Source organism: Gracilinanus agilis, chromosome 6 (assembly GCF_016433145.1).
Source record: "Gracilinanus agilis isolate LMUSP501 chromosome 6, AgileGrace, whole genome shotgun sequence".
NCBI lineage: Eukaryota > Metazoa > Chordata > Mammalia > Didelphimorphia > Didelphidae > Gracilinanus > Gracilinanus agilis.
The window spans coordinates 248,776,060-248,791,181 of record NC_058135.1 but is presented as its reverse complement, the minus strand read 5'-3'; the positions used below and the strand labels follow the sequence as shown (position 1 = coordinate 248,791,181).

The 15,122-nt window shown below is 35.6% G+C and overlaps 1 protein-coding gene across 1 annotated transcript in view; it reads right to left on the bottom strand.

The window, feature by feature from the left end:
- Nucleotides 1-15,122, bottom strand: part of LUZP2 (leucine zipper protein 2) — a 404,324-nt gene that overhangs the window by 111,820 nt on the left and 277,382 nt on the right. Inside the window, exon 6 of the mRNA XM_044681277.1 lies at nucleotides 13,131-13,298. Coding sequence (XP_044537212.1) covers nucleotides 13,131-13,298 — 168 coding nt within the window. The remainder of the gene's footprint in view (nucleotides 1-13,130; nucleotides 13,299-15,122) is intronic.

Here is a 15,122-nt window from a genome sequence, read left to right as displayed (position 1 = left end):
GGGTGGGGCATGTTTCATGTGTGGGGGTGGGGTGGGGTGGGGTGGGGGGAGCTGTTGCTCATGTCACCAGACTTTTTCTTTTACTTTTTTTTCCTTAAAGGTGGGCTCTATACTAAAGGTAGAGGGGTCACTCACTGAAATTTCAGTTTTTCCTTGGTGCTCTCCAGTTCTAGTTCAGGGTTTCTGCAATTATTCATTCTTTCTGGGTGGTATGATAGACAGTGAGCTGGGAGCTCTGAATGTCACCTGCCATGGATGATTCAGTCTCCTCGAAGTCTTTGAGGCCTCTTGTGCTCAGAGCACTGTGTGCCATATTGTGTTGGGGCTCAGGGATCCCCTTAGACTTGTGCAGGATCTTCAGGACTCATTCTGGGCTTAGAGTGACCAAACACACTGAAGGACACCTTGAAATGGGCCTTTGTGCCTACATGCCAGCTTGGATTGGGGCTCTGGGATTCCCCTAAAGCTTGCAATGGCTTGCCTCACCCCAGACTGCCTTTTGCTAGGCTTTGGAACCTCCCTGTAGGCTTTGGCTAGGGATAAGACCTCCACGGGGGGCCGTGGAGTGTTCTTCTATTGGCTTAGGCAGGGTCTCCTGGTCTCGCCATTGGCTTGGACACAGGATCAGAATCTGGAGTAGTTGGGCTGGGTGGGAGGACGTGCAGCTGGTTTGTGCTGGTCCTCCTGGGGGAAGCCATGCATTGCTGGGGGCTTTGCTCCCCTCTAACCCCAGGAAACAGACTTTCTCAGCCTACCTTCCAAGCTGTTTTCTTCAAGAAATTGGCTTCATTCTATCTCCTTGCTTGTTCTGTCCTTCCAGGACTCCTTTTGAAGCATTATTTAAGGTGGGTTGGAGAGGCCCAAAGAGGTTCAAGCTTTCCCATGCCTCTCCTCTACCATCTTGGTGCTGCCTCTCAAAGAAAATTTCTTACCAAACTAGTTTCCTGTTTCTCTGTCCAGGTGGATGACCTATCAATTATGTCACATACACACATCTACCCATTGCCAGTGTAAAGATTAAAATTAAGATACAATAACTAAGTATTACATTTAAAAATTTTTATTAATAATAACTAAAGTAAAAAAAATGTTCTCCTGGTTCTGCTCACTTCACTCTGCACCCATTAATGTAGGTTTTTTAAAGTTTTTTTTTTAACCATTCTTTTCATCATTTCTTATAATACAGTATTTCCTATACTCCAATGGACAGGCATCCCCTTTATTTCCAATTCTTTGCCACCCCATAAAAAAGCTGCTATTAACATTTTTTTGCAAAAAGAGATTTTTTTCTTTTTAAAAATCTCTTTCAGATAAAGACAATGTGACATGGCTGGATATCAGGGTCTACATTGTTTTAATGTCCTTTGTACTGAGTTCTAAAGCGCTCTCCATAGCATTTGGATCAGTTCATAACTTGATCAACTGTGCCTCCCTGTCCCAGTTTTTCTTTTCTGTTTTAGTACTTGGAGATTTTCTAGTAATCAACAAAAGGAAATGCTGGGAGTAATACATTCTAGACTTCCCACTTGCACCAGTCAAGACATCTCCCCATACACTCATTGCTCCTTTTCAAACATGAAGGATGAACAACTCATTTCCCTCTTACTACATAAGTGAGAAGCCCCTATTAAATCACACCTCAGAATTTCAAAATCAGCATCTCTAAGGGAACAGGGAACACAATATGAATTAAAAGAAAGAACACTGAATGTGGGAATAGTCCCATTTTGTTATACACTAGCAGTGTGATCTATTGAATCATTGAATTTGGATTGGAAGGGAGTCTTGAGGATACCCAGCTCAATTCTATTATAACAAGAGTCTTTTTCATGATAGATTTGACATAAAACAATTTAATTTTAGCTAGGAGATCTCCTTTGAGGGAGGACTCATTTTCCCCACAGAAAATCTGTTATATTTTTGTGTAATTCAAATTGATAGAAAATTTGTTATTTCTTTTGGGGGTAGGGGATGGTTGTATTTCAAGTTGTTGTTTTCTCTTTATTGCAAATCTAAATCTGTTATCCTACCAACTCCCTTGCTTCCCTTGAAGTATATCTGGCCTGCAGAGAGGTGTCCCATGCAGAGCTCTGAACTCAGAGCTGGGGTTGTCTGGGGTGTCCTCAAGGTAGGTGATTTTCACTGGGGAACAGTTCAGCCACACAGCAGAAAAGATGAGGGATGGCAGATTGGCCTCGTCCTTTTTGTATCACAAAGTTCTTCTGCAATCACTGCTCTTACCCCTTCCTATCAGATCCAGGGTTGCCTCTCCTCTCCCCTAAAATTTATGAGTTATTTAGTGGTTATTGTGTTAGGAAAAGTGCATGTTATCAAAGTTAATGTTGTTATAAAGAAGTTTATGGAGAAAAATATAGTTTTAGCCATAACTAGCAAAAATTTACAGTTTAAGGAGCCATGAATCTAACTGCCATTTTTCCATAGGTTCAATGTATCAGCATTTGCTTTTTTTTTATTTTCTTGCAGTTTTCCAAGATTGTTACGACCCACTTCTCCCCCCCACGCACACAAATTGAGGAGTTGAATGTAGCTCTTTGATGTTTGCAGAGAACTTTATGACTATGATCTCATTTTATTTTCAGAGTAAACGAGGGATAAGGCTCATTATTACTCCCATTTTAGAGATCAGAAGATTGAGGCCTTAGAATTTAGATGACTTGCCATATCCGAGTACTTCCAAACTCTTAAGTTTAATGAACTGCTAACTGCACTACATAGTTGCTTCTAGTGGTTTTGAAGAAAACTATTTTATCCATCTGAATCTTCTGTTTCCAAATGATATTCTTTTAGTTCAGTTATTTAAAAAATAAACCTTAAGAACAAAGATTTTGATACATGTCACCAAATCAAATACTCATAATTTATAAGCTTCATAAGACAAAAAGGTTCTAAAATATATAAACGCGGCTAATATCAAAACCATGTAGGCATAGATTGGAGTCTAAATTATTTTCCTTATTGCTAATGGAGTTTTATCAAAGATGTTTTCAGTAAACTTAAAAATGATAAAGTTACATCTAAATATTTTATTCATATATAAAAATAAGTGAAAGTTTTTCATATGTGAAAGGTACCAAAATATTTAATATAAATGAATAATATAAGGAGAGTGATATATGTTAGAATGTTTTCATTAGATATATAATCTATGAAAGTGATCCTAATACAATTAATAATAATTTCTGTCTTAAAAGTTTTTATCTGAAATGATATTGCTTATAATAAGTTTTATAATTTCTGATTCATTATTATAACAATATTTGCTTAGTTATTCATTCATATCTGACTTTAAGTGACCCCATGAACTTTCTTCCATGGGACTTCCTTGGCAAAAATACTGGAATGGTTTGCCATTTCTATCTCCATCAAAATAACATTATATTTAACCATATTATAAATAATAAGAGGTATTATTGTTAATGCTATTATGTATAGAGATCATGCCAAATATATGATGATAGCTTTATTCAGTTAGAAAAATAACTATTTGATTCACTTGTGTAATAAATATTCCATAGACAATGAATCAATTATTGGAGCCCTTTACGTACAAGCCAGATGATAACTTTTGGGGTATAAAGACTTGCAACTCATTTAATGTGTGTTGGCCTGGAAGGCTACTGATGTATCTTCCAAGTCCTACATTTTGGGATACTGTTTCTGCAATAACAAGTGACACACATGATGTTAGCTCTACCTCCTAGCTTTAGGATATCTTTTCTTCTTGAGAGAGTATAGATACATATAATCCTGGAGGGGGGGAAAATAACTATCATGCTTTGAGTGCTTTTGTACTCATTGTAAATTAGATAATAATATTCATTAACTAAATATGTCTTGGGATGATTTTCAGGGTCTGATTTGATCTGTTTTACTATTTTATTTTCATCCGTGAAACTTTTTATTATTATTGCTTATATAGCTTTATTATCCGATTTCTCCTTATCTGGGGACATCATGGTTTCTAAAGTTAGCTGACTTTGGAATCTGGCTAGAGAAATATTTTCATTAAAAAGATTAGATTCTAGAAATATTAAATTTTATAGAACTTTAAAACTTTTCAGTCACTTTGTTTAGATTGTATGATTTGAGGCTTACAATAGCCTTATGAAGGAAGCAATCAAAATATTCTCCATTTTATAAAGTATGTTAAACTCAGTGGGATTCAGTAATTTCTTACGGTCACAAAGCTAATATCACAGGCGAGAATGGAACCCAGAGATTCCAACTCTAACTCCAGATCCCTAACTACTATATTATAAACAGAAATGGAAAGATCATGGGAATAAAAGATTCATTATAACTGAAAAAGCCATTGAAGTCAGTTTGGGATGGACAGCTCAGGTTGCTTCAGAAAGAGAGATTTCTGTGTTCAAAATATGCTCCCATAGCCGACATTTCAATAGAATGAACAGCCTCTGTCAGCTCTCACCCCTCTTGCCCTTCCAATTCCTTCTGCTTCTTAAAGGAGCAGATAGTAAATGGGATTCTTAAAATGCAATCAATCATTTTAAAATAATTTTAGCTACACTTTGGAATTGACTAGACGTAGTTGGGGGAAGAAAAGCAATAAAGCTGAGCCAAGAAATTTCTCAGTAGGGGAAGAGTCTAAGAAGATGATGAGAAGATTATATTCATTATTTGACATGGGTGAAGGGAATGTATTAGATCAAAATATGGTCTTATTTCTCAAGTCTTGTGCAGAAGATAGCTGAAATCTTAGATTTAGCCAATGGACCCCTACATTTTAATTCTATTAAAAAAAACAACTTGGAGAACTGATTTCAAAATCTGCATTGACTAGACTTCTTGAGAGGAGAAAAATAGCTTTCTTCTGTCATTTTTGATTTTTACAGCAAAAGTATCCAATCACCTCTTCTCCCATTTGAATCTGAGCCATCACTTATTAATTTGATATTTCACAAGTTTTAAGCAAGAATTTGGCGATTAAAAAATAATAATCAAAATTCTTTAACTAGAATAAATTTCTATTTTCTCTTTCCAAACCTCTTAAATTTAAAAAGAAAACTTTTCTAATAAATATAGTCAGCAAAACAATCAGCTAGCATTCATTCTTTATAAAACAGGAAAGCCAATTACATACCCATCCAGTAAAAACAAGTATGAAACCACACTAGTCTAACAGAACAAAATAGTGAGGCTGTTTCAGAAACCACAGCATTTAACAATTGGAGGTGACCTTACTGAAGATCTAAGTCAACCCTTTTCATATCACAGATCAGGAAACAAAAGCTCCAAAGCAGCAAGGCTCTTTTCCTAAGGGACAGACAATGACTTGGTGATAGTTTTAACTCCAACTGCAGTGGGCTGCCCCATAGCACAGACGTGTTTTATTTGCCCTTTCTCTACTATTTCACCTGTAAATTAGACTTCTTTTTACCAGGAACCATCATAGGTGCTATTATTATTCAGCTCAGGACAACATCTATGGATGTTTTCTTTTAAATAGGTATCACATTCAGTAAATATTTTTAAAATTTAACAAATATTAGACTAAATATAATTTTTATTCAAATACTTCATTTATAGGGAAATGTGACTAATTAGATAGCACAATTCACAGAGCTTTCTGAATTTAAATGTATTAGAATTACCTGAAATTTGAAGTATGAAATATATTTAAGACATTTTTGGATAGATAGATAGATAGATAGATAAATGGATAGATAGGTAGATGTATAGGAAAACAGAAAGGAAGAAATGGATGGAGGAAGAGATGAAAGAAGAAAGGAGGGAAGGAAAATAGAGAGAGAATGAGAGGGGATATTCATAAAACAATTAATATTAATCTGGTACTTGGAAAAGCACAAGCAAACAAACAGTCCCTTTCTTAAAGAAGCTTAACAATCTAATTAGAAGGAATTCAGGATAAGGATTATGGTCACAACAGAAAACCCATGCAAAGTTTTAATATTGTTGTACAGAAGAGGATTTTTTGTATTATATTAACCTAGATATAGCGAAGGTAATGAAACAATTGGATTTTCCTGATGTTGTCTGAGATATGCCGGTCTCTTCCACAATGACATCCTAATTATTATTATTGTCATATGTGACATGGCAGGGAAAACAATAATTATATGCTATTCATTTCATGGACATAGCATGAATTATTCATTGGGAATCACTAAAGTCTAAATCAGGAAATTCCCACACATTCTTGAGTCATTACAAGACCAATTATTAATGATAGATTTAATGCTCTGATCTTAAATGGTGTTAAAGAAGATGATATCCAAGCTGTTCATTTAAAAAAGTATCTTAGATTGAAATATAACTCACTACATTCTATTAAATGCATTAAGTACTCACCGAGTACATTGTAGGGCAGAGAGATAGTACAGAGGATCAAGCACTGGGCCTGGAGTCAGGAAGTTCAAGTGTGTAAAAATGGGACCAGTTAGCAATGAGGTCTCAGCAGGCTCCAAGCCCCTGGCTGCAAAACCTCTCTAGCAGGGGGAAGGGGAATGAGTGGATGGAATTCTTTCTCATCCCCCTCCCTTGGCAGTTCAAGTTCCTGGCAACTGCTATTAACAGAATCCCTCTCAGTCCAGATATGGTGGCTATCTGACTTAGCTTTCACAGGGCTAAATTGGCTGGCAAAAAGGGAATAATCCCACAGAAATTGGCAACTTCTACAGTTTGAAGCCCAAATAGTTGGACATGCCTGGAAGGACTAAATACCAAAAAGGTATATTTTACTGCACTAATCTCTGGAGATATGAATGCAACAGAAATAATTCTATCATCAACACAGAAACTTTCCAAGGGATTTTAGAAGCCAACTAATTCAACCTATGCAAGGGGAATATTGCCAGGATAGATCAGATATTTTTTTCTTTTTTTTTTCTTTTAAAAAGCCTAAATGAGCCTATTTATGATCTCTGGGCATAAGAAGAATAAGTATAATGTCTTTAATAATTCAACATACCCTTTAGGTCCTTAAAGGTAGTTCTCATTTCCCATTCTAGTCTCCTCCACCTCAAGTCATATTTTCTCCAGGATTGTTGTTGTTCAGACATTCAGATACTTGAGTGGTTTGGAATTTCTTACAAATGATAAAACTGAGGCAAATAAGAGTTAAGTGACTCACTTGCCATGGGTTACACAGCTTGTAAGTTTATGAAGCTGATTTAGAACTTGGTTGTTCCTGACTCTAGATACAACCCTCTTTCCAGGGCACCACCTTGCTTCTCAATGCCCAATTGCTTCAAATTGTCAACTGAGATAGCATAGAATTGAGTCTCTGGACCATCGTGGATGCTTTTCAGATTATTAATATTCTTCTTAAAGTCTGCTATTGAAAACAGAGAATATTATTCTTTTGGGACTTATCACAATGAATACTATTACCTCCATATTCTTGGACAGTTTGATTCAATGCAGCTTAAAATTTCTTTATCTTTAAACACTGTTGACTCATATAGATCTTGAAATCTAGCAAAAAATCATTTTCTCCCAGATGAATGGTTATCTGGTCATGTCTTGCTCATCTGGGATGTGGATAAACTATTGTGGGTATAATCATATAATGAAATATACTGTACCATAAATATGACAATAATAGAGAGTTTCAAAGGAAACTGGGAAAACCTCTATGAGCTGATAAAGAGTAAACAGAGAACCAAGAGAAAAATTGGCTCAAACTAGTAACCGATTAGAGTGCCAAGTAAATTTTGAACTCAGCTAAAACCTAAGTATCATAAATTTAGCAAGGGGTGTCATCTTTCATTTTACAAATGGGTAAAATAAGGCTCTGATAAGTTAAGTAAATGACCTAAGACCACAGAGGTCATAAATATCAGAGACAGAATTTGAACATATGTCCTCTGCCTACAAACTAGGAGAAATAACTAGAAAATAAAACAGAAATATAGAAAGAGATGAGACAAAATTAGTGTGAGATAGAAAAATCAGGAAAGCTGATAAAGAGGAAGCGATCTACAAGCAAAGGCAAAATATGTAAACAAGCTAAAAGGAGGAAGGAGAGATTTGTAGGTGGAGGATCAGCACAAGCGACAGCAGTAAATGTTCTTCTTGACAATGAACAGCTGGTACATTCTGCATTGCTGAACCACACTATGTGAGAGCAGAGGGTGAAATGATTCCTGAATTTGGATTCATATCTATATAAACATGCTAAAACAACCCGGGATGAGATGAAATGTATTATTACAGTGATCTGTTTCATAAACCTCATTAGTTGACTAATTGGATGACCTCACGCCATTTTTTCCACATGGTTAAGAGGAAACCTTTTCCTCTTAGCTCCAAATTTAATATGTTCATGAATTTTAAAGTATGGATATGCTCCAAAGAACTTGTTTCATTCTAAAATTATTAAATGCTATGATGTATTTGCTGTACTGGTGAAGAGAATGGCTTTAAAAATGACAGAAAAAGAAGTGTAGGAGAAAATAATTAGCTGAAAACCTGTGTTGGAATCAAAGAAATATCAGAACCAAAATAACAAATAATAATGAAAGCACAATCTTGAGTATTAGCCATTCATTTCTCACTATTGGTTAAAGGATCAATAATATTATGCTAACAATGTCACCTCTCCACTTTTTTATATCATTTTATGTTGTTTATTCCCTCAAACATATTCTCGTCTATAATATTTGTGTATTGGTATCACTATTCATTATCTCTGTGGCTTCTCTCTATCCCACTCTTCTTCCAAACTTCTTATTACTAGAGTCACTACTACCTTAAAGGAGGTCTCCAAGGTCATATTTGGGCCAAATTTGCATGGAGGACCTCCCATCTCTAGGCCTGGCTCTCAGTCTACTGACCCACCCAGTTACCCCTTCTCTTTGCTTTTAGAACCAAACATAAACCTGTCTGTTGGGCATAAGAAACTTTTCATAACCTCATTCCATTTTATTTTATTTTTTGAATTTGTCTATAAATGATCCACTTCTGTGACTTTTATTACTGACTTTCTTGCTCATCTTCAACCATTTTATCATTTCCCATCTCTGCACCTCTGCCCTAGCCATCTCTGATTTTAAGAAGCATATTCTCCCCTGGTATCTGTTCCACGCAATTGGTAGTCTTTATAACTCAATTCAATCATTTCCAGCAAAAGCCTTTCCCAAGTCTCTGCCTTTGCCCTGATACCCACTATTAATACCTTCTCCATAGTTATCTGATTTCTACTTGTTTTCAATCTATTTATCTACTATGTTTTCAGTCCATTTATCCAATATATCTATATGTAGATATGTATAATTGTATATGTAATATGTGGATTACATATAAATAATTTAACAATATAACATATATAGTATATATAGATTATATAAACACACATACATATATGACCTCAGACATTTATGAACTATGTGACCTGGGAAAATTACTTAAACCTTTTTTCCTTAGTTTCCCTATCTGTAAAATGAATTGGAGAAGGAAACGGTAAACCACTCAAGTAAGTTTGCCAAGAAAACCCCAAATAGGTTCATGAAGAGCTGAACATAACTGAAAATTAATGACACATACATTTATATACATTGGACATATTGCCTTCCTTTTCTTAAAGGAAAGGATTTGTTTTATATTTGCTTTTGTATGTCCCAGTTTGTAGTCTAGTGCCTGATATATAGTAAACACTTCATCATTGATCAATATTTTGTTTCAATGTTTAGTCTAAGTTAATTCCATTAATTTTAAGTTGATAAGAATACATTAAGAACTATTATGTGTTAAATATTATCCTAGATGATGAAAGCACAGTGACAAAAAATGTAATTACTGCCCTATGAAACTACCAACTTACTGGAGGTAAATTATACATATGCAAAGAAGTCAATATAAGATAATAATAAAAATAATAATAATTTGGGGCATGTAGAGCACGAACAACTTGGGGCATAATCAAAAATTCTAGTTTCAGCTTTAATTTGAGTTAGGCATGAAAGAAGTTAGAGACTGTAAGAAGAGAAGGCAATAAGGGAGAGGTTTTCCAAACTAGGTAGCCCAGGCAAAAGCATGAAGATAGGAAATACAATACCTTGCAATGTTATTTTTCATATGTATAATTCCTAATGTCTTACACAAATTAGGTAGGTGCTTAATAGAATCTCTGAGTTTAGGAGAACTCTCAAAAATTATGTATTTCAATCAATTCTTTAATAGCAAGCCCTTCTATAATATTTCTAATTCATAGTTATCTGGCCTATGCTTAAAGACAACTCCTAATGGAATTATTCACCCTCTTGTAAGATAGCCCACCCCATTTCTCATCACTAAAAGAAACAGGAATATATCCCTAATGATGAACAGACATTTGTCTCTGTGTAACCCTTTGATTTGATGGTCACAGACAACAAGAAAAACAAATGGAAGGATTTTCAGGTGCCCGAGCCCTTGAAGATAAAATTTATTGAAAATAACTTGAAGTAAAGGGAAATTAATAGCCTAAGTAAAGAAAGAAGCTTCCCACTTCCTTCCCGAGAAGTTACCCACTATTTATAAAACATGGGGACACAACATGGTGGAGAGAAGAAAGGACTTCTGGGAAATACTAAAGGAATTCTAGGGAATGTAGTCCTGGGGTACAACATTTCTAACTACACAAAGGAGGCTGCAGGTGCTGGCTTACATCTTCTCCTTCTGTTCTAAACTCCTCTAGGTACCCCATCTATTCTTTATATTGCTGTATGTTTTCAGTTCCTCCCCAAACTCCAGGTGCCATTCTGTGATATAAGCTAATTTGTCAATAACTATTCACTGAATTGAATTAATATTTTAAGAGAAAGTGAATTTTAAGAGAATGCCTCTCAGTGAATATTTACCGACTTTGGAAAGGAACTGAGAAAATAAGGGATTCCTGCATTACTGGAGGATTCTAAGTAGAGGCTGGATCACCATTTGTTAAGAATGCAACAGGTTGGTCTTTGGTGAGATCGTTTTGGAACTATATAACCTCTCAGGTCCTGGTGAATTCTAAGTTTCTAAAAAAAGATTTCATAATATGCCTTTAAACAGAGTATGAACATGCTCTTAAATAATAAGCATGTATTTAGAGCCTACAATAAGTCAGGCACAATACTAGATTTGGGAGATAAAATGATAAAAATTAAAAAAAATTCCTAGTTTTAAGGACTTCTCATTCTGTCAATATAAACTCATACATGTATAACACATACTCTTAAATGGGCGATTTTGAGAACATTCTTTGGAATATCCCTATACTTTCACAAGACCTCCTGCAAGAGTCAAGAGAATTTCTTCCCAACTCTTTGAATAAATGTTCAGTTCTGATAGCCTCCCCACCTATTGCTAGCAGGAAATAGGCTATTTGGATGAAGATTGCATCTTTTTCAAAGAGAAGGGAAGTTGACAGAAAGGAATAGACACTTTCCCATCTGAGGAAAAACGTTTCTGGTTTTAAAGCCTGGCCTAAACCCCAGCACGCTCTGTTCTTACACGTGCAGCATGTAATGCCACCTAACAGAGTGATAAGATAAATGGAAACACTTGTCTGTGAAACGATTTTTGACTGAGGAACCTGTTTGCAGATTACTCGGTGAAATTACAAAGCTGGATTCGGGGCACAGCAGGATAATTGGCCAGGATACACACATAAATGTATTATAGGAGGTTTTATGCCTGTTAGACATTTTGTGCTGATCTGCCCTTTTCCCTTTCAGCACCATCTCCATCTGTAAGCCCATCCAAGGAAACAAGAAGGAAGGTCAAAATAGCAATAAAGAAGAGAAATTTTAACTGGTACATGTCGTCTTCATCATCAGCTCTTTCCAAAGCCAGTTTTCTCCCCTTTGTATATATCATTTAATTTTAGAGTGGAATCACATGAAAATTAAGCCTATATATGAGGTATTGTGAATTTGTGATGTCAGATGAGGGTTAAGCCACAATTCATATTGACCCCTTTGGAAGGAAAACAAACAAACAAACAAGAAAACAAAGGCGTTTGCAGAGAAAATTCCATGTAAAATTAAGTATAAGATCACTGGGCCAATATTTAGCCACCTATGCCTGCACAACTCCCCAGAGACCTGGAAACTGAATAAATGTCATTGGGGAGGGGAGGATGGATGCTAGGTTGCCCAGTGGATGGAGCGCCAGGCCTGAAGTTGGAAGGACACAGGTCTAAATCTGGCCCCAAACCTTCTAGTTTTGTGTAACTTTGGGCAAGTCACTCAACATGAATATCAACACCTTATCTCTGTCTTGGAACAGATACTGACTGAAGATAAGGATTTTACAAATATAATTGAGGAAAGTTTAAGAAAATAAATAAAGTGCAACACAACATAATGTTAGTTTGTGCTTTTCTAAAGTCAATGTATTAATGGCAGGGATTTATTTTTAGTTTAGTTTAATACTCCTTGGTCCACCTATTTTTTAAGGATGGTTATTTATTAATTGGGTTTTTAAATTTTTAAATTTATTTATTTTTATTATGTATGTATATATATATATGGATATATGTATATATGGTATATTTATTAATGTGGTATAAGGAAGTCTTAGATGAGGAAGCTCACTCTACCAGAGTAGAGTGGCATCTTCCTTGAAGTCAAATTAGAATATGTTGCTGAGAGGAGTGAGAATTTAAATGACTTATTCTAAGGCACAAAGATAGTATTTGTCAGAAGCAGGACCTGAATCCATGTCACCCTGGATCCGAGGTTAGTCTTCAATACAATCCACTATTACAAGTTGAATATCTAATTCATCTAATTCTAATTATGAAAACTTAGAAATTGCTTTCAAGATTCAAATAGACTGCAAGTGACAAAACTGAATTCCCTTCAAAAATATTCTGTAATTGACCTTTCATTAAGTTTGGTTGGGCTCATCATCCAATTAGTCTGAAATACTGAGTTTGAAATATTTAGGGAGGAATTATCTCTCTTGGCGAAGAAACTATTTTAGAACTTTTTCAAGGTAACTTTGGTATTATTAGAAACAGGGTTAGCGTGATCTTTTAGATTCTTCTTAATCTTCCAATGAATTTGAAATCCTTCTTGGTTCCACTTTGATGGTCTCACAGGAGAAACTGTCAAAGTAGTATTTTATCTTATTTCGTTTTTAGAAGCCCAAATAAAATGTACCTTTTTACTTGTCACAGCAGCTGGGACTTTTGAGTCATTTGTACTGGGTGATGGCAGCTTCCTCTCCATTACTTTGGAGGGGATTAGGCTCATAGCTGGAGGTTGATTGCGTAGAACCGAAGTCAGACAGAGTTGGACAGTCTCCTTCAGAGCTTTCAACTGGGACTCCTGTGGAAAACAAGGAAAAAACAAGTTCTTAAAAATTGGTTCCAATTAAATGGAGTGTTCCTACTCCTTTACCCCTTTCCCTCCACAGCTATCGGCTATTTTTATTTAATTAAATTTAAGCCAATCAAACATGTTCTTTCTATAACTGCCCCATGAATTTTTGTTCATGTTCTGAGGCTCAAGTAATCTGTAAAATTCATAATTTGTTTCTCTTTCACTAGCATATCATAGTTATTAGGCTGAAACAAGGCTGAGCATGAAAAACTAAATTAAAGTATCCCACAATTACAAAAGGCTTCATGATTTTAAAAAATGTTTTCCTTAAACTAATCCTTTAAGGTAAGTATTAGAAAAATTATATTCCAGGATATAGATAAAGGAAATGATGGTCTTAAATATGAAAGGATTTGGTCAAGGTAACACAAATCATAAATAACAGAGCAAGAAATTGAATTTATATATTTTAATCCTAAAAAAAGATCACTGTCATTCCACATTAATATGAGAACTTTCTGTTTGGTGTAAGTGTTTAGATATCAATAAAGAATATCGCATATATAATAAGTTCCAAATATGTATGCAATTTGACTTAGGTTTTCTAGCAAAAATAACACCCCAGTGTCCCCAATATTTCCATAGATTTCATTGACAGAAAGCAAGGAAGGGAAGGACCTTATATCAAAGAGTTTTATAGCAGTGACATATTTTAATGAGGAACATATGTGGTTAATTATATATGTCATCAGGAAACTAATTATTTGGTGGGATTGAGTACTCTCCTGAGAATCCTCCTTATCCTCTGATTTCTATTGCAGGGCTGGAAGGAGGAGCAAAGAAATCATCCCAAAGTCTACATTTAAAGAAGTTAGCCATATCTCTGAAGCTAGCCACATCTTTCGTTCCCCACTTGGACCTCTTTGGGAGAGCCTCCATCTTGCCTTTTGGGTACCCTTTTCAATTTCCTTCTGTTTGTTATCTTTTCCTATTAGACTGTGAGTTCCTTAAGGTCAAGGATGGTCTGTTGGCTATTTCTATGCCAAGTACTTAGCAGAGAGCCTGGCACATAGTAGACAACTAAAGTTTACTAGCTTGTGAAGAGGAATAAACACACAATCTATGGGAGAGAACCAGTTCAGGGAGGTTTGAAAGAATTCACTATACCGCAGGCCTCTCTCTACTGTCTACCTCAGACAACACTGATCACCATATTTCTGTCATCTCTTGCATGGGGGCTCAATAAGAGCCGAGCCAAGAAAGGCAATGGCTGAATCTTACTGGTCATCTCAGGGACAGGCCAAAGTTATTTCACATTTGAGATACTCCATAATTCCTGCATCTAAAACTGACTGATGAATTTTTCTCTAGTGTAAGAATTATGTATCTTGTTTCAAAACATGAGGAACATGGAAACATGTAAGTAACACATATACAACTTATATTACCTGCCATCTTGTGGAGGGGAATGGGAGGAGAGGAAGGAATAGGACATGGATTGTAAATTTATTAAAATAATTATTAATTTATTTAAAAACGCATCAACTTGTCATCTTGAAAAAATGGTAAATGTTTTTACAAATGTTTTAAAGAACTTGCCATTGGATAAGTAGTAAGGGGAAGGAAGATGCCTCTCTGTTATGCTCCCTGCAAGAAGATTGGGCCTAAAAAGAGTAATCAGTAAAGAGAAGGGCCTGTACATAGTAGGAGAAACTAGCAGTGCTGGAATTTATACAGAAAAGTAATTTCTCTTTCTCTCTGACTACTCTCTCTCTCCTCTCTCTCTCTCCCTCTCTCTCCCCATCCCTCCCTCCCTCCCTCCCTCCCTCC